At 38.1% G+C, this 18,296-nt stretch overlaps 1 protein-coding gene across 5 annotated transcripts in view; it reads right to left on the bottom strand.

The window, feature by feature from the left end:
* Window positions 1–18,296, bottom strand: part of NDUFAF5 (NADH:ubiquinone oxidoreductase complex assembly factor 5) — a 33,214-nt gene that overhangs the window by 6,317 nt on the left and 8,601 nt on the right. For 4 of the 5 annotated variants that reach the window (XR_011076960.1, XR_011076961.1, XM_068565852.1 and 1 more), the window contains exons 6-8: window positions 15,596–15,635; window positions 12,645–12,842; window positions 8,644–8,704 (exon numbers count right to left, since the gene is read on the bottom strand). Coding sequence is in view for 3 of the 5 variants with exons in the window: in XM_068565852.1 (XP_068421953.1) it covers window positions 8,644–8,704; window positions 12,645–12,842; window positions 15,596–15,635 (299 nt within the window). In the remaining 2 variants the exon portion in view is untranslated. Of the gene's footprint in view, window positions 1–6,970; window positions 7,110–8,643; window positions 8,705–12,644; window positions 12,843–15,595; window positions 15,636–18,296 lie in introns of those variants that run through there. The other variant, XM_068565853.1, reaches the window with a different exon arrangement.

Below are 18,296 nucleotides of genomic sequence, written 5' to 3'. Positions count from 1 at the left end.
CCCACTGTCACCAATGGACAGATCATCCAAAATGAAAATAAATAAGGAAACACAAGCTTTAGCTGATACATTAAACAAGATGGACTTAATTGATATTTATAGGACATTCCATCCAAAAACAACGGAATACACTTTCTTCTCAAGGGCTCATGGAACATTCTCCAGGATAGATCATATCTTGGGTCACAAATCAAGCCTTGGTAAATTTAAGAAAATTGAAATTGTATCAAGTATCTTTTCCAACCACAACGCTATGAGACTAGATATCAAGGACAGGAAAATACCTGTTACAAATACAAACACATGGAGGCCAAACAATACACTACTAAATAACCAAGAGATCACTGAAGAAATCAAAGAGGAAATCAAAAAATACCTAGAAACAAATGACAATGAAATCATGACCACCCAAAATATATGGGATGCAGCAAAAGCAGTTCTAAGAGGGAAGTTTATGGCAATACAATCCTACCTCAAGAAACAAGAAACATCTCAAATAAACAACCTAACCTTACACCTAAAGCAATTAGAGAAAGAAGAACAAGAAAACCCCAAAGTTAGCAGAAGGAAAGAAATCATAAAGATCAGATCAGAAATAAATGAAAAAGAAATGAAGGAAACAGTAGCTGAGATTAATAAAGCTAAAAGCTGCTTCTTTGAGAAGATAAACAAAATTGATAAACCATTAGCCAGACTTATCAAGAAAAAGAGAGAGAAGACTCAAATCAATAGAATTAGAAATGAAAAAGGGGAAGTAACAACTGACACCGCAGAAATACAAACGATCATGAGAGATTACTACAAGCAACTATATGCCAATAAAATGGACAACCTGGAAAAAAATGGACACATTCTTAGAAAAGCACAACCTTCCGAGACTGAACCAGGAAGAAATAGAAAATAAAAACAGACCAATCACAAGCAGTAAAATTGAGATTGTGATTAAAAATCTTCCAACAAACAAAAGCACTGGACCAGATGGCTTCACAGGCGAATTCTATCAAACATTTAGAGAAGAGCTAACACCTATCCTTTTCAAACTCCTCCAAATAATAGCAGAGGGAGGAACACTCCCAAACTCTTTCTATGAGACCACCATCACCCTGATACTATAACCAGACAAAGATGTCACAAATAAAGAAAACTACAGGCCAGTATCACTGAACATAGATGTAAAAATCCTCAACAAAATACTAGCCAACAGAATCCAACAGCACATTAAAAGGATCATACACCATGATCAAGTGGGGTTTATCCCAGGAATGCAAGCATTCTTCAATATATGCAAATCAATCAATGTGATACACCATATTAACAAATTGAAGGAGAAAAACCATATGATCATCTCGATAGATGCAGAAAAACCTTTCGACAAAATTCAACACTGATTTATGATAAATACCCTCCAGAAAGTAGGCATAGAGGGAACTTACCTCAACATAAAAAGGCCATATATGACAAACCCACAGCCAACATCGTTCTCAATGGTGAAAAACTGAAACCATTTCCTCTAAGATCAGGAACAAGACAAGGTTGTCCACTCTCACCACTGTTATTCAACAGAGTTTTGGAAGTTTTACCCACAGCAATCAGAGAGGAAAAAGAAATAAAAGGAATCCAAATCAGAAAAGAAGAAGTAAAGCTGTCACTGTTTGCAGATGGTATGATACTATACACAGAGAATCCTAAAGATGCTACCAGAAAACTACTAGAGCTAATCAATGAATTTGGTAAAGTAGCAGGATACAAAATTAATGCACAGAAATATCTTGCATTCCTATACACTAATGATGAAAAACCTGAAAGAGAAATTAAGGAAACACTCCATTTACCATTGCAACAAAAAGAATAAAATACCTAGGAATAAACCTACCTAAGGAGACAAAAGACCTATATGCAGAAAACTATAAGACAGTGGTGAAAGAAATTAAAGATGATACAAACAGATGTAGAGATATACCATGTTCTTGGATCAGAAGAATCAACATTGTGAAAATGACTATACTACCTAATGCAATCTATAAATTCAAAGCAATCCCTATAAAACTACCAATGGCATTTTTCACAGAACTAGAACAAAAAATTTCACAATTTGTATGGGAACACAAAAGACCCCGAATAGCCAAAGCAATCTTGAGAAAGAAAAACGGAGCTGGAGAAATCAGGCTCCCTGACTTCAGACTATACTACAAAGCTAGAGTAATCAAGACAGTATTGTACTGGCACAAAACCAAAAATATAGATCAATTGAACAGGATAGAAAGCCCAGAGATAAACCAATGCACATATGGTCACCTTATTTTTGATAAAAGAGGCAAGAATACACAATGGAGAAAAGGCAGCCTCTTCAATAAGTGGCGCTGGGAAAACTGGACAGCTACATGTAAAAGAATGAAATTAGAGCACTCCCTAACACCATACACAAAAATAAACTCAAAATGGATTAAAGACCTAAATGTAAGGCCAGACACTTTAAAACTCTTAGAGGAAAACACAGGCAGAACACTCTATGACACAAATCACAGCAAGATCCTTTTTGACCCACCTCCTAGAGAAATGGAAATAAAAACAAAAATAAACAAATGGGACCTAATGAAACTTAAAAGCTTTGGCACAGCAAAGGAAACCATAAACAAGACCAAAAGACAACCCTCAGAATGGGAGAAAATATTTGCAAATGAAACAACTGACAAAGGATTAATCTCCAAAATATATAAGCAGCTCATGCAGCTCAATATCAAAAAAACAAAGAACCCAATCCAAAAATGGGCAGAAGACCTAAATAGACATTTCCCCAAGGAAGATATACAGATTGCCAACACACACATGAAAGGATGCTCAACATCACTAATCATTAGAGAAATGCAAATCAAAACTACGAGGTATCACCTCACACCAGTCAGAATGGCCATCATCAAAAAATCTACAAACAATAAATGCTGGAGAGGGTGTGGAGAAAAGGGAACCCTCTTGCACTGTTGGTGGGAATGTAAATTGATACAGCCACTATGGAGAACAGTATGGAGGTTCCTTAAAAAACTAAAAATAGAACTACCATATGACCCAGCAATCCCACTACTGGGCATATTATCTGAGAAAACCATAATTCAAAAAGAGTCATGTACCACAATGTTCATTGCAGCTCTATTTACAATAGCCAGGACATGGAAGCAACCTAAGTGTCCATCGACAGATGAATGGATAAAGAAGATGTGGCACATATATACAATGGAATATTACTGAGCTATAAAATGGAACGAAATTGAGTTATTTGTAGTGAGGTGGACGGACCTAGATTCTGTCCTACAGAGCAAAGTAAGTCAGAAAGAGAAAACAAGTACCGTATGTTAACACATATATATGGAATCCAAAAAAAAAAAAAAATGGTTCTGAAGAACCTAGGGGTAGGACAGAAATAAAGACGCAGACATAGAGAATGGACTTGAGGACACGAGGAGGGGGAAGGGTAAGCTGGGACAAAGTGAGAGAGTGGCTTGGACATATATACACTACCAAACGTAAAATAGATAGCTAGTGGGAAGCAGCCACATAGCACAGGGAGATCAGCTCGGTGCTTTGTGACCACCTAGAGGGGTGGGATAGGGAGGGTGGGAGGGAGACGCAAGAGGGAGGAGATATGGGGATATACGTATATGTATAGCTGATTCACTTTGTTATAAAGCAGAAACTAACACACCAGTGTAAAGCAACTATACTCCAATAAAGATGTTAAAAAAGAAAAAAGAATAAGAGACATTAAAGACTAAGCACATGATTTGTGTAAAAGACTTTACAGTAAAAATAAGAGAAGCACTGGCAAAGCCTCTTAAAGGTAAATATTAGACAACAGTTCCTTAAAATACATGACCGATTAAAACCCTTAAGGGAAGGGGAGTTATCAACTGGAAAGGGGCATGAGGCAACCTTCTAGGGGCTGGAAATGTTCTAGTCTGTGGTTTATATAGTACTTAAAAATACGAGCAGCTGTACAGTTAAGATTAGTGCATTTTACTGAACATCTATGCTAATTTCAGTGGGAAAAAAATGCACAAAGATCAAGTATGCAGGACTTAATCACTTAATTCCAGATTAAGTGTGACCATGGACAAGACACTCAACTTCTCGATGTTTCAATTTGCTCATCTGTAAAATTAGGATATTAGGAAACGTCACAGAATTGCACCTAGAACAGAATAAGTTCTGTATTTTTAAATCAGTGGGCAGTAACTTTTTCCATCTGATAGGTCTAATTTCTAGTCTCTTTCTCTTTTCTTTCTTTAAATGAATCATGAGCACAGCATTTATTACATAGCAGAACAAAACTAAATGCTGTATTTGAAAAATATTTTTGTCAGTAGAGTCTGAATGATAAATCATCAGCCTATCACCACCTCTCAAGCCTTCGGATGAAGGGTCTCCGTGATTACATTAGGAGGAGCCAAGTGCAGCTCAGGAGGGGCTGTGTGATTTATTATTGGTCCCCCGTCACCTTGGGCATGCATGTTAAGGCTGCCAATCCCTGATTAAACTAGAATGAGTGAAGAGTGACTTAAAATCTTTTGCACAGCAAAGGAAACCATAAACAAAACGAAAAGACAACCCTCAGAATGGGAGAAAATATTTGGAAACGAAGCAGCTGACAAGGGATTAATCTCCAAAATACATAAACAGCTCATGCAGCTCAATATCAGAAAAAACAAAAAACACAATCAAAAAATGGGCAGAAGGGCTTCCCTGCTGGCACAGTGGTTGGTTGAGAATCCGCCTGCCAGTGCAAGGGACACGGGTTCGAGCCCTGGTCCAGGAAGATCTCACATGCCACGGAGCAACTAAGCCTGGGCGCCACAATTACTGAGCCTGTGTGCCACAACTATTGAAGCCCGTGCGCCTAAAGCCTGTGCTCCACAACGAGAAGCCACCTCAATGAGAAGCCCACGCAATGCAACGAAGAGTAGCCCCCGCTCGCCACGACTAGAGAAAGCCCGCACACAGCAACAAAGACCCAATGCAACCAAAAATTAATTAATTAATTAATTTTAAAACAAATGGGCAGAAGATCTAAATAGACATTTCCCCAAAGAAGACATACAGATGGTTAAATACTGTATGCTAACACATATATATGGAATCTAAAAAAAAAAAAAAATGGTCATGAAGAACCTAGGGTCAAGATGGGAATAAAGACGCAGACCTACTAGAGAATGGACTTGAGGACACGGGGAGGGGAAAGGGTAAGCTGGAACAAAGTGAGAGAGTGGTAGTGTATATATGGACATATATACACTACCAAATGTAAAATAGATAGCTAGTGGGAAGCAGTTGCATAGCACAGGGAGATCAGCTCAGTGCTTTGTGACCAGCTAGAAGGGTGGGACAGGGAGGGTGGGAGGGAGGAAGACACAAGAGGGAGGGGATATGGGGATATATGTATACGTATAACTGATTCACTTTGTTATAAAGCAGAAACTAACACACCATTGTAAAGCAATTATACTCCAATAAAAATGTTAAAAAAAAAACCCAATGCAGCCAAAATAAATAAATAAATAAATTTATTTTTTAAAAAAAGGCACATGAAAATATGTTTAACATCACTAATTATTAGAGAAATGCAAATAAAAACTACAATGAGGTATCACCTCACACCGGTCAGAACGGCCATCATCAAAAAATCTACAAACAATAAATGCTAGAGAGGGTGTGGAAAAAAGGGAACCCTCCTACACTGTTGGTGGGAAATGTAAATTGGTACAACCACTATGGAGAGCAGTATGGAGGTTCCTTAAAGAACTAAAAATAGAGCTACCATATGATCCAGCAATCCCACTCCTGGGCATATATCTGGAGAAAACCATAATTCGAAAAGATACATGCACCCCAGTGTTCACTGCTGCACTATTTCCAATAGCCAGGACATGGAAGCAACCTAAATGTGCATCAACAGAGGAATGGATAAAGATGATATGGTATATATATACAATGGAATGCTACTCAGTCATAAAAAAGAACGAAATAATGCCATTTGCAGCAACATGGATGGCCCTAGAGATTGTCATACTGAGTGAAGTAAGACAGAGAAAGACAAATATCATATAATATTCCTTATATGTGGAATCTAAAAAAAGGGTACAAATGAACTTATCTACAAAACAGAAATAGAGTTACAGATGTAGAAAACAAACTTATGGTTACCACGGGGTAAGGGTGGGGGAAGGATAAATTGGGAGATTGTGGTTGACATATACACACTACTATATATAAAATAATAAGGACCTACTGTATACCACAGGGAACTCTACTCAATACTCTGTAATGGCCTATTTGGGAAAAGAATCTAAAAAAAGAGTGGATATATGTATATGTATAACTGATTCATTTTGCTGTACACCTGAAACTAACACAACATTGTAAATCAACTATACTCCAATTAAAAAAAAAAAAGCGTGACTACAAGAGTAAGTTTTTGACTACATATCTTTCCCCTTATAAAGTTGACAGAAGCACCGTACTCAGAGGAGGCTGAATGATGGGTAAAATGGACTTTGTTACAAATGGGCAGCTACAAGAAGCAGGAGGGTCAGTCAAGAGAGTGCCAGAACAGGGGTCAAGAAGGCAAGAGTTTAGCGCTCAGTTCTACCACTAACAGGCAAGTGTTCTCTTTGGGCCTGATATTTCTGACTTGTAGGACAGGGGTAAAGTAGTTACCAGAGAAGCAAGTGCAACAGTGCTTATGAAAAACTATTAAATCTGTAAACAAACATGAGGTATGTATTTTTATAATTCACTTGCTTTAAATCATCTTACAGTTTTTCAGGATACAGATTAAGGCTCCCCCAGGTAAGCAGAGTTTTGGTTTCAGAGAACACACTTCTGATGCCTTCAGCTTCCCCCATTCATCAAAACTGTCTATGCCATTTGCATGATAAAAAATCAGACCTCATAAATTCTCACTGACGTAAGTTGAGGCTCTCCTCCGAGCAAACCACTTCTCCAGCCTTCCCCTCAGTCAGCAGCCCCGCCTCCTTCGGGGTTGGGAGGTTGGGTTTGTGTCCTTGCTGCTGCTCAAAGCTTCTCCCAGGCCGTGACCTCTCTACTGCTTCCAGCACCACCTATTCACAAATGACTCACAATGTTTACCTGGGCCAGTTGCCTCCTCTGAGCTACACAGCCACACATTCAACTGCCTACCTGACGTCTTGTTTCAGCTATTTCAAAAGCGTTTCCAACCCAACATGCCCAAGTGTGAACTCAAGAGCTGTCCCTGCCCATACTTGGTCATCTTCTACTGTTTCTCTATCAATGAAGGGCACCATCTATCTGGCTAGGAGAGCCAGAAACTCAGTGCTATGTTTGAAATGTCTCTCTCCTTCATCGGCCCATGTGTAATCCATCAGCAAGAACTGTCACAATTATCTCGTAAACATCTCCAGAATCCATTCACGTCTCTCCATCTCCACTGCCACCACCTTAGTCCTAACCACCATCATTTCTCAGTAAGCTTTCCAGCTGTTAAGTCGCCTACTAGTTTATCTGCCAATCCATTTAAAAAAAAAATACAAATCTGACATCATGACCCCTCCCCCCATTAAAATACCTCAAGGGGCCTTTTAAGATAAAGACAAACAATCTTAACAAAGGTTACAAGGCCCCCATTTACCTACCAATTTAATCAGTCAACTTTTCTTTTTACTCCCTGTATTCTGGCCAAAATGCCCTTCTTTCAGTTCTTGCCATGTTCTTTCTTGCAACAGGGCCTTTGCACAGGCTGTTCTCTGTGCCTGGGACTCACTTCCTCCCTGCTTTGCCTAGTGACCCTGCTTCATTTTTTAGGGCACAACCATCACTTCCTCAGACAGGACTTTGTTGACTCTCCCACACCAGGACCTAACCCACCTAACCCCCTGGCAACCCCCAATCCTATACTAACCCAACTACCTGCTTTCTTTCTACCTGTGCCTGGATCTGAGCTGCCAAGTGTTGCTGGAGAAAGTCACTGAGGTGTTCTACCACCCTCACATGCTCCTTCAAGAAAGTCCTGCCAGGACAGGAATAAAGACGCAGACGTGGAGAGTGGACTTGAGGACACGGGAATGGGGAGGGGTAAGCTGGGACAAGATGAGAGAGTGTCATGGACATATATACACTACCAAATGTAGAATGGATGGCTGGTGGGAAGCAGCTGCATAGCACAGGGAGATGAGCTCGGTGCTTTGTGATCACCTAGAGGGATGCGAAAGGGAGGGTGGGAGGGAGACGCAAGAGGGAGGGGTTATGGGGATATATGTATATGTATAGCTGATTCACTTTGTTATACAGCAGAAACTAATACAACACTGTAAAGCAATTATACTCCAATAAAGATGTTAAAAAAAAAAAAAAAAGAAAGTCCTGCCAGCCTTTCACAGGCAGTCACAGCTCTAAGTTCCTCTACTTCACAGCACTTACCACAATTCTAGTTTAACATTTATCTTTGTGGCAGCTGCCTCATGTCAGCCTCACCCATTTTACAGTATAAACTCCATGAAGACAGTCCGCTTTCTCCTCACCCAGTGTATCTCTAGTGCTTGGCCCCAGTGCTTGCCATAGTCAGCCCTCAAAATACGACTCTCATATGGAGTCTAAAAATTCTTTAAAGTGTCTTACCTTGTAAATCTTCCATCAATTCAAACATTCCAGGATAGTTAACTTGAATTTCATCAGTGTCCTATTCAAAAAGAAAGACAAATCCTTTAGCATTCTTTACCAAAAATCCAGATTAGAAAAGAGGTTGTAGAGATTGCCCAGACCAATCTCTCACAGTAAGCAGGCATCTTTACAGTATTCTTCACAGATGTCATCTGGCTTACACTTGATTTACAAAGATTTCAAATTGCAGAATAAGTGCTTGCCATTCTAACAGTAATCTTTCTATAACTCCATCAACTGGTTCTAATTCTCTCCTTGGGATTAACATAGAATAAAGTCTATTCTGTACTCTGCAAACAATTACCCTTTCCTTCAAGTCTTTGAAAACTCTTCCAGGACACTATAATTTTTTTAGGGGAAGGGGTTAGGCTTCTAGACAAAATTTATAGATCCTTACATGTGCTGACTTCATTTTTCTCTGCATAGTCAATATCAATCTCACTCTCTCTCAAAATGTGACACCCAGAACCAAGCCAAAAAGGGTCATCTCCCAAGATGCTTACATTCTACTCCCAGTGATGCAGCAATACTACACGGACTAGTTTAGGAAAGGGCACATGGCTGGCACATACAAAGTTTATTTCTCAAGTGAACTGCTGAGCAATGATACCCCACTCTTTCTGAAGTTTGATACAGGGGTTCACTGGTGGTACAGAGGCAGAGACCACTGATGCTCCCCAAACATCCAGGTACTTACTCCTTGACACTTCAGAACCCCAGACATTTCTCCTGGCAAAAGGAAAGTGAGGTGGAGGCAAGGTAATAAAGAGCTAGTGAGCCTTTTCCAGGCCGTCTCTGCTGCAGTGACCTTAAAGGATACAAGGCCGAGATGGCACAACTACAGAATGGAGAGGAGCTGCCCAACCAGCATGGCTGTGATGTGATAAAAACTCTGTGTTAACCAGTCAGATGTAGGAGTTTGTCTACATTGGAAACTAGCCCTGAATATAGGACACTTTTTTTTCAAGTTTGCTATCAAAATGCTGCACGTATCTCAAACTTCATCTTATTGGCACTAACCACTTTTGAAGTATCTAGATCTGTTTGTATTCTGTAGATTTATCTAATATGTTAACTACACCTCCCAATTTTGGACTTTAATGTTGCACAGAATCAAGTACAAAACCCTAAGGAACACTTATCAAAAACATCCATTCTAATTCCTAAAGAAATGTAAAACAAAATGACCAATTACTATTTTTTTTTAACATTAGAGATAAAAAACAAAAGTATAAGCGGTGGATTAACATACACTGTCGATGAGGCATGCCAATTAATGCTACCTTATGGAGAGTAATTTTACTGTCAAAACTTGGAATGCATAGATTCTTTGACTAGGCAATGCCATTGCTAGAAATTGATCTGACAGATTATGTAAAAGAAATTCATTGTAGCATTTTTTGAAAGAGTATTAAAAAAACAAACAACAAACCGGAAACAATTTAAATGTCCATTAACAGAGAGCAGGTTAAATAAAGTATATCTATTCAATGAAATACTATATAGCTGTCAAAAAAGAATGTGGTAGATGTATGTTTGTAGGGGAGGATCTCCAAGATATGTTACTGACTGGGGGAAAAAAAAGAGTGCATATAGAAAAAAGCAAAAGAGTATATATTGTTGCATATGTACATTTAGGTGATATAACTGTACTCCAGTCTGTGAGGAAAAAGTGTTCTGAAAGGATACACAAGACAGTTAACCAAAGTCATCCTTGTGGAAAGGAATGGGGTGTCAGAAGGCAGAAGGAGACTTCTGTTCATTTTGGACCCACTGTCTTACTCTCTCTATACATGGTTTGTGTTTTTTTTCATTTTTTTAAAAAACATATGCATGGATCAGGTTGTATGTGCACTTTTTAATAAGACCATCTCTGGATAGTCCCTTCTATATATTTTTCTACATTGGGAAATTATTTTTAAAAAGAGATTCTAAGATTAAAAATAAAATTCCTTCCAGGCTAATGCCTAACCATTAAACAATATCCTTTGAAAACAATTCAACGAAAGCAACTAAAAGCACCATCTCCTTCTCAATCAAAAGAGTACCACAATAGCCTTGTCAAAGGTCTTATTCAAATTAAGATGGGGACCATACTTGCAGTTTTCTTCTAATATACTAGTCTGGAAACTATTCTAAAAGGAAATGAGCTTCATTTAGAATGCCAACTAACTCTAAAAATAATTCACTAAGAGGGTCATATAAATGTAAATATAATTACATGATATTAATTTAACTTGATTTCACTTTAAAAATAAAAATCCATTGCAGTATAAAAGTAATATATCTAATGTTGTACGAAACATAAACCTGTATAATTGATTATATAAAAGCTTTCTTGCACGGGAGTTTTAGAAAATGAATTAGGATGCAATGTTAATACAGCACTTCAGAGACAATGTATATGTCTCAAGGAACAAATTTCTATAGATTTTATATATTAAATTAGCAACTAATTTTACAAACTATAGAGAAGATTATACAGCAATATTTTTGCATTATATTAATGTTTGAGTCATTCTGCTCAATTTTGGAGAAGTATATGGAAGGTATTCTGAATTATTTGAATTCCCAATTAACAGAAATGTAGGCTTTGAAATGTTATACTGTCAGGTTAAACATTTTTAGTAGAAATCTTTCTAGAACACACAACTCATTTTACAACCATAGAAAACTGCAAGTAGTTAACATAATTTAACTTTCTTTTGATGACTCAGTAGACGTCTCATCTTTTTCCTAATGGGCAATGACTTTTGAGTCCCTTAATACTGCTGACTAACCTGTTTGACTGGGCACGAGTTCTTCAACATCACTCCGTGAGGGTTGTCGTCAGTTCCCAGTCTCTGTCTCTTCCCTTCCCTGGAAGGGAAACCCCTTCCCAACATCAGAGGCCCTGCTGGTCTACGCCCCTTGCTTTCTATCAAAGCACGGAAGGATAGGACAAGCCATTTTCGGTAGGTTAATTTTATGAAATATACTCACACTACCTCTTCTTAAAAAGTTACTTTAAGTTTATAGTCTCTAATTATGCAATGAGAAGCTTTCTTCATTAAAAAAATTCCTATTTCTTCTAATCAGGTTTAGAGATGTTTTTAGGCCTGAGGGGTTTGGAAAATCATGACAAGTCCATTCTCTGGAAGGCAGTAATGACATCTTTTAGAATGACTTTGTTGCTGAAGGAGGTTTGAAGGGGGAATCACTGTCCAGATGCGTCCCTGAGGGAAGCCTTGGCCTGGAAAGTGTTAGGAGTAGAGGGAGGAGGAGAGAGGAAGGCAGGAACTAGTACTTATTGAGCATTTATTGTGAAGGTCCAGGTACTTTACACCCTTTAAATTATTTAATCCTAACGGCCACCTGTGGTGAGTAACATTTGCATTTTTTTAAAAAAATGAATGCTCAGAGAGGTGAAGTAAATCCCCCAAATTCCCCTAGCTAGTAAAGGGGCAAGGTAAGGATCCAAATTATACTGTCAGACACCAGCACCCTGCACCATCACTGCACCATGGTGACTCCTTGTTTCTTCATCGCTGACGGTCTCGGGGCCTCTTCCCAGATCTCTCCAGCCCTGATGGTGTACAGCCCCCTGTCCTCCCTTCTCTACCTGGATCTAACCCTGGGCCTCGTGAATGCACGCTCTCATTTCTGCCTCACACGGCACCACTTCACTTGAGGGCTGGTGGTAGAGGCAATGCTGTGAATGCTCCCGTACACCCCCTTCCCTCCTCCTCTGGGATGCTCTAACTCTCATGTCACACCTAACTCTGGATTTGAAGATTGTGATGGAGTAGCATGTCTTAGAAAACAGCCTCCTTGTTAACTGAGGTACATTCTTTGTTTGAGTGACTTATTCAGGTAATGTATAAAAAATTTTACATTCCTACCTTTATCAAGATAAAAAGAGAGAGCGATCATTTCTGAACTGTGTAATCAATGGGTTACTCAATTCTCTTGATAGTTACCACAGTCAGCGTATTAAAGCCGGCTCTCCCGAGCAGATGTCCTAGGTCATTGACAGCAGTGAAAGGAGAGACGTGTGGAGAAAATCCTCCTTCCCTTTCTGTTTCCGCTAACTGTAATGAACACCGGAGTTCATAGAGAGTGTCACCTCCAAACACTGCACCAATAAACACTCCATCTGGTTTTAAAACATAATGAATCTGTAATAAATATAAACAACAAAACTATTCAAAATTTGACATATAAAAATATTAAAAGGATATATGGTATCTAGATCAATATTTTATGATTACCATTCTTACTTTGTCAAATTAATAACCAGATAATTTAATAAATAACACTTAGACAACCAACTGTCAGAAAGGCATTGCAGTATAATATTGTTGTGAAGATAGACATTTACTGATAGTGTTAATATCTATAAAATATTTTATATGTTTTCAATTTCTTATAATAGACAAAACTGACTCTTATAATCAGTAAAATATTGAAAGAAAAAAATTTTAAAGTGTGGTAGAGTACAAAAATCACCATCCTCCCTGTATCTGTGACCTCTGAAACGCTGCTCTGCAACAACCCCCATTAATGGATGGAGCCTACATCCCCCTCCTGGAATCTGGGCTAGCCTTGTGACTTGCACTGACCAAAAGAATGCAGAGCAAGTTGACAGTGTGTCAGTGTCAAGCCGAGGTCTCAATGGCCTTGCTGCTTCCACCTGCTCTCTAGGAGCCCCGCCTGGCCACCACGTTGTGAACAAGCCTGAGCTGGCCTGGTGAAGGATTAGAGGAAGAGGAGCAGAGATCAGCCAGGAGCTGAAGCCATCCGACAGCTCCAAGACAATCCACTGGCAGATCAGACACACGGGTGAGCCAAGCCAGACCCAGAAGAATTTCCTAAGTCCAGCTCAAATCCCTAATTCACAAAATTGTGAGCTAATTATTTTTAAAACAAAAAGTTGAGGTGGCTTATTATGCAGAAAAAGCTGATTTACAGAGAAACCATTATGATTCACAACATTAATCTAGCAACATTTTAGTTAAAATATTAATATATTAATCCAGTAACATACAGAATTAAAAAGTAACCAACTTATTTTTCAGCTTTAAAACAAAAACCAGTTTTAATTGATAACTTGAGCAAAATAGCAGCCAGAATGAATTCCAGAATCATAAGTGTTTACTCAATGACTCTTAGAACTACAATCTTTAACTAGTTTTGACTCTGACTATTCTCAACAACGAGGAACATTACAGGACAAGGTGGATTCTGAAGTACATCAGAACCCAAATCACAGGAGGCTCTTCTAATTCAAGTATGCATCTTGAATTTATATTTAATACATTATGAAGCAATTACAAAACAGTATATAAGCAAACCGACTGTAAAATCTTTCGGTTTTTTTCTTCTGCCCCATTAGTGTTACTTCTTTCTCTTGCCACCAAACTCTAATATAACGTACCTAGAATTTAGTCCTCAGCTCTCTTCAGCTTCTCTCCACCACAGAGGGCTTATCAGTTCCCATGGATTTCACAAGGATCACTTTCCAATCTCTACCTTGAGCTTCCCAGAACTCTAAACTTGTCTTTAGCTGCCTGTGCGCCATGAACATCTGTCTCTTGGTAAACTTACTCCCTCCCCTTCCCCAGTACATCCAACACACACACAACACTTTTTCTCAAACCAACTCCCTTTTCCAAATGCCGTATTTCTGTTAATTACCATTTTCTATTCCCTTTATCTGATCACTACCATTCTTTCCCCTACTTTTACTAATTATTCTCCAGGCATCTAGACTCAAAACTTTAAGGCAAGCTTTGACTCCTGACTCTTTTTGATCTTCAGCTCTAACCAGCCACCAAAATGTTGATTCTTACTTTGCAGAGTCCTAAATACCTTTCTCTTCTTTTTAACTCCTACCATTGCCACATAGGTTTAGTGTATCTCATGCCTGGGCACTGAAACAGTCTCTCTTCCATGTAACCAACTTCCAGTATCAGTTTTCTAATCAGCAAAATGAAGCTATCCTGCAGAGTTATTTAACACATATATAAAACAGAGCACAGTGATTGGCAAACAGTATATGCTTAAGATATGGTAGTTAGTATCCTGCCTACCAGCTTTTTAATCATGTCACTTTCCTCTTCAAAATTCTCCAGTGGCTCTGAATTGCCTTAAGAAAAAACTCCTAATTCCTTAATCTGTCACCTGAGTCTTACTAAATCTGGTCCCAATATTCCTCATCTACACCCTGGCACTATACTAATTCTCCAACAGGCTTCCTCTTTGTCCTTTCAGGCTCCTGAGTCTCTTACACCTCTCCTCTATCCTGGGATTCTGCCTTCCTGGAGTGTATTCCCACTCCAAATCTGACCTACCCTTTGAGGCCCTGTTCAAGAAATTCCTTCCTCTTAAAGCTTTCCTAGGCCACTCCAAGCCACAGTGATCTTCCCTCCTCTGAACACGATGCTTTTTACCCACCCTTCACCTGTTTGTTGATCAATATCAACCAAGAAGCGTTTACTAGCATTGCCTAAGTATAAGGCATGGGAGAGATACAAACACTGTAGGAACAAATACGTTCTCACCCACGAAAAATTTATAGGCAATTCAGGAAGAAAAGAAAGCACATAAGACACAGAAAATGTCTTATGATATCAGTACTATTTTGTACAAGTCTTAAATATTTATGAAAACTTTAGTAACATCTCCATAATTAGATTTCTTAATTCTCAGGGAACAGGGAGTCACTAATGTACTTCTTAATATGCCAAAGGGCACCAAGTGTATCTGGCCGACAGAAGATAATCAATTTTTTATTTGCTTCCGTTTCCAATTGTCAAAAATATAAAATGGAAAACATCTATAAGTTTCTGTGTAAAAACAGAAACAACTATAAGTTGCAAATAATAAGCAAAATAACACAGGCTATTAGAATCAACACTAAGATTTTTACCTGTTCAAGTGCTCTAGGAAGGTCATTCACCCAGTGCAAACTAAAATATAAAACACACATTTTGTTTTAGCTTAATGTGTATAATTAATTAGTACAAGCAGCACTAGTATAATGATAAGCCACAAAAAAGGTGTAAATTTTGATGTTCAAAATTGCATATCAAAATTCACTGATTGTTTTCATACAAGTTTTAAAATAAAAAATATTCCTAGGGAATTACCTTCCTTCCGTTGCAGGAGAAAATGTGACAGTATATCACTTTCCTGATATGATTATCTCTCCAATTAGTCTTCAATGAATAAAGTAAAAGTCAACTTTTCTAAAGCATACATACAAATGGCCAACAGGTATATGAAAAGATGCTCAACAACACTAATAGTTAGGGAAATGCAAATCAAAACCACAATGAGATGTTACCTTATACCTATCAGGATGTCCATTAACAAAAAGAGATGACAAAGGCTGGTGAGGATGTGGAGAAAAGAGAGCCCTTGTGCATTGTTGGTGGGAACGTAAACTGGAACAGCTGCTATGGAAACCAGTATGAAGGTTCCTCAAAAAATTAAAAATTGAACTACCATATGATCCAGCAATCCCACATCTAGATATTTATCTGAAGGAAGTAAAGTCATTATCTTGAAGAGATATCTGTATTCCCATGTTCATAGCAGTATTATTCACAGTAGCCAAGGTATGGAAACAATCCAAGTGTCCATTAAGAGATGAATGGATAAAAAAGATGTGGTGTACACACACACACACACACAGAGGGATATTATCCACCCATAAAAAAGAAGGAAATCCTGCCTTTTGGGTCAACATGGATGGACCTTGAGGGCATTATGCTAAGTGAAATAAGCAAGACGAAGGAAGAAAAATACTGTATGTTCTCACTTATATGCAGAATCTAAAAAAGCCAAACACATAGAAACAGAGTAGAATGGTGGCTGCCAGGGGCAGAGGGAAACAGGGAGATGTTCATCAAAGGATACAAACTCCCAGCTTTAAGATAAACAAGATTTGGGGATTTAATACGCAGCATGGTGACTATAATTAACAACACTGTATTATATAATTGAAGGTTTGTAAGAGAGTAAATCTTAAATGTTATCACCACATACATACACAAAAAATTGCAATTATGTGAAGGGATGAAAATTGTTAACTAACCTTATTGTGGTAATCATTTTGCAATATATATATGTATCTGATCATCATATGGTATACCTTAAACTTATGTATGTTATATATAAATAATATCTCAATAAAGCTGGGGAAAAAAATAAAGTAAAAATCATCCCTATCTGGCATCTCATTTAAACAGTGCTATTCTGAGAAATTATTTGAAGTAGTAAAAATAAGGACCTGATGACATATTCAAGGAAGTTCACCAATTAAATCAAACAATTAAGCTAGATATATATAGAATTCTAAGTCCTACTTTCGTGGGGTGAGGGGGGGAAGCCACTTCATCAGACCTATAATTTTCCCAAGGCAAACAGTATTACTCATCAAAAATAACTCAATGAGTTTTCTGATAAATAATATTCCATATTTTTTAAGACTATAAAAAAGAATAAATAAACTCAAAGTTCTATATACTTAAAAGTTAATTTTAGAAATGTCTTGCATTGTCTTTGGACTCTATTTGACCCTCTCCCAGAGTGTGGTGTCGTATAACCACAAGACTCAGTCTCTGTAGAGTATGGTCACACTTTCCCGGTAGAGCTGGCATCCTCTTAGCTGAATTCTAGGACAGCACCAAAGACCCATTTCAAACCATAATATGTTAAGCTCACATTTATCTTTCATAATGTTTTCTAACAATTATTTGATACTTTAAAAATTAAGGTCATATTATAAACGCTATCATACTTATGGGGAAACTGAAAGTGACAGAATTACAGTAGTTACTTGCAAATAGCAAGCACATGAGCTAAAGTTAAAACTCAGATTCTGACTCTCTGCCCAGGGCTCTTTCCCTTAGACCAAGGCTCTGTAATGTTTTCCATTTCACAATAGAATCTGAATACTTTTCTAAGTTTGTTCAGCACACCTCAAAAAGCAGAGAAAAAATTACAAACTCACTAAAGAAAACAGCAAGGGTGACCAACTCTCCCAGTTTGCCTGGAACTGAGGGGTTTCCTGAGACACAGGCCTTTTAGTGCTAACACTGGTAAAGTCTTGGGCAAACCATAATGACAGGTCACCCTAAAAACAGCCATTAAAAGGGCTGAACTGAGCATGTTGAATCTTTGAAAAAAAATCTGACTATACTAATAAGGAGAAATAAGGCACCACATAGAATATTTTATTTTCTCTATTAGATGCTGAGGTCTTTGAGGACAGGATTCCTGTCTGAATTCATTTTTCAATTCCCCAAAGCATCGAGCTCAGTGCCTTGTACATTATAATCTATTCAACAAACATTTATAATATATGTTTTCGTAATAAATGTGCAGGGACATGGTAGGAAGCACAAAGGGAAAAAGTAACCTTGAGGACTACGTTTCTGTGTAGAAGAATTAAAGTTAAAGGAAATACGAGCTTTTCCTTATTTGCCAGAATGAGTTTATAAGGGTGCTCTAACATCTGAATATTGGAGCCAGTATACTGTTTCAAACTCTTGCCCCATCAACATGTAACTAGGTTACGTCAGCGAGGAAAACCCTTCTAACACAGATGAACTTTAGCAAATTAA

This window comes from Eschrichtius robustus, chromosome 16 (genome assembly GCF_028021215.1).
Source record: "Eschrichtius robustus isolate mEscRob2 chromosome 16, mEscRob2.pri, whole genome shotgun sequence".
Lineage (NCBI taxonomy): Eukaryota > Metazoa > Chordata > Mammalia > Artiodactyla > Eschrichtiidae > Eschrichtius > Eschrichtius robustus.
Note: the sequence above shows the minus strand (reverse complement) of the source record. Positions and strands in the feature narration are given on the sequence as shown.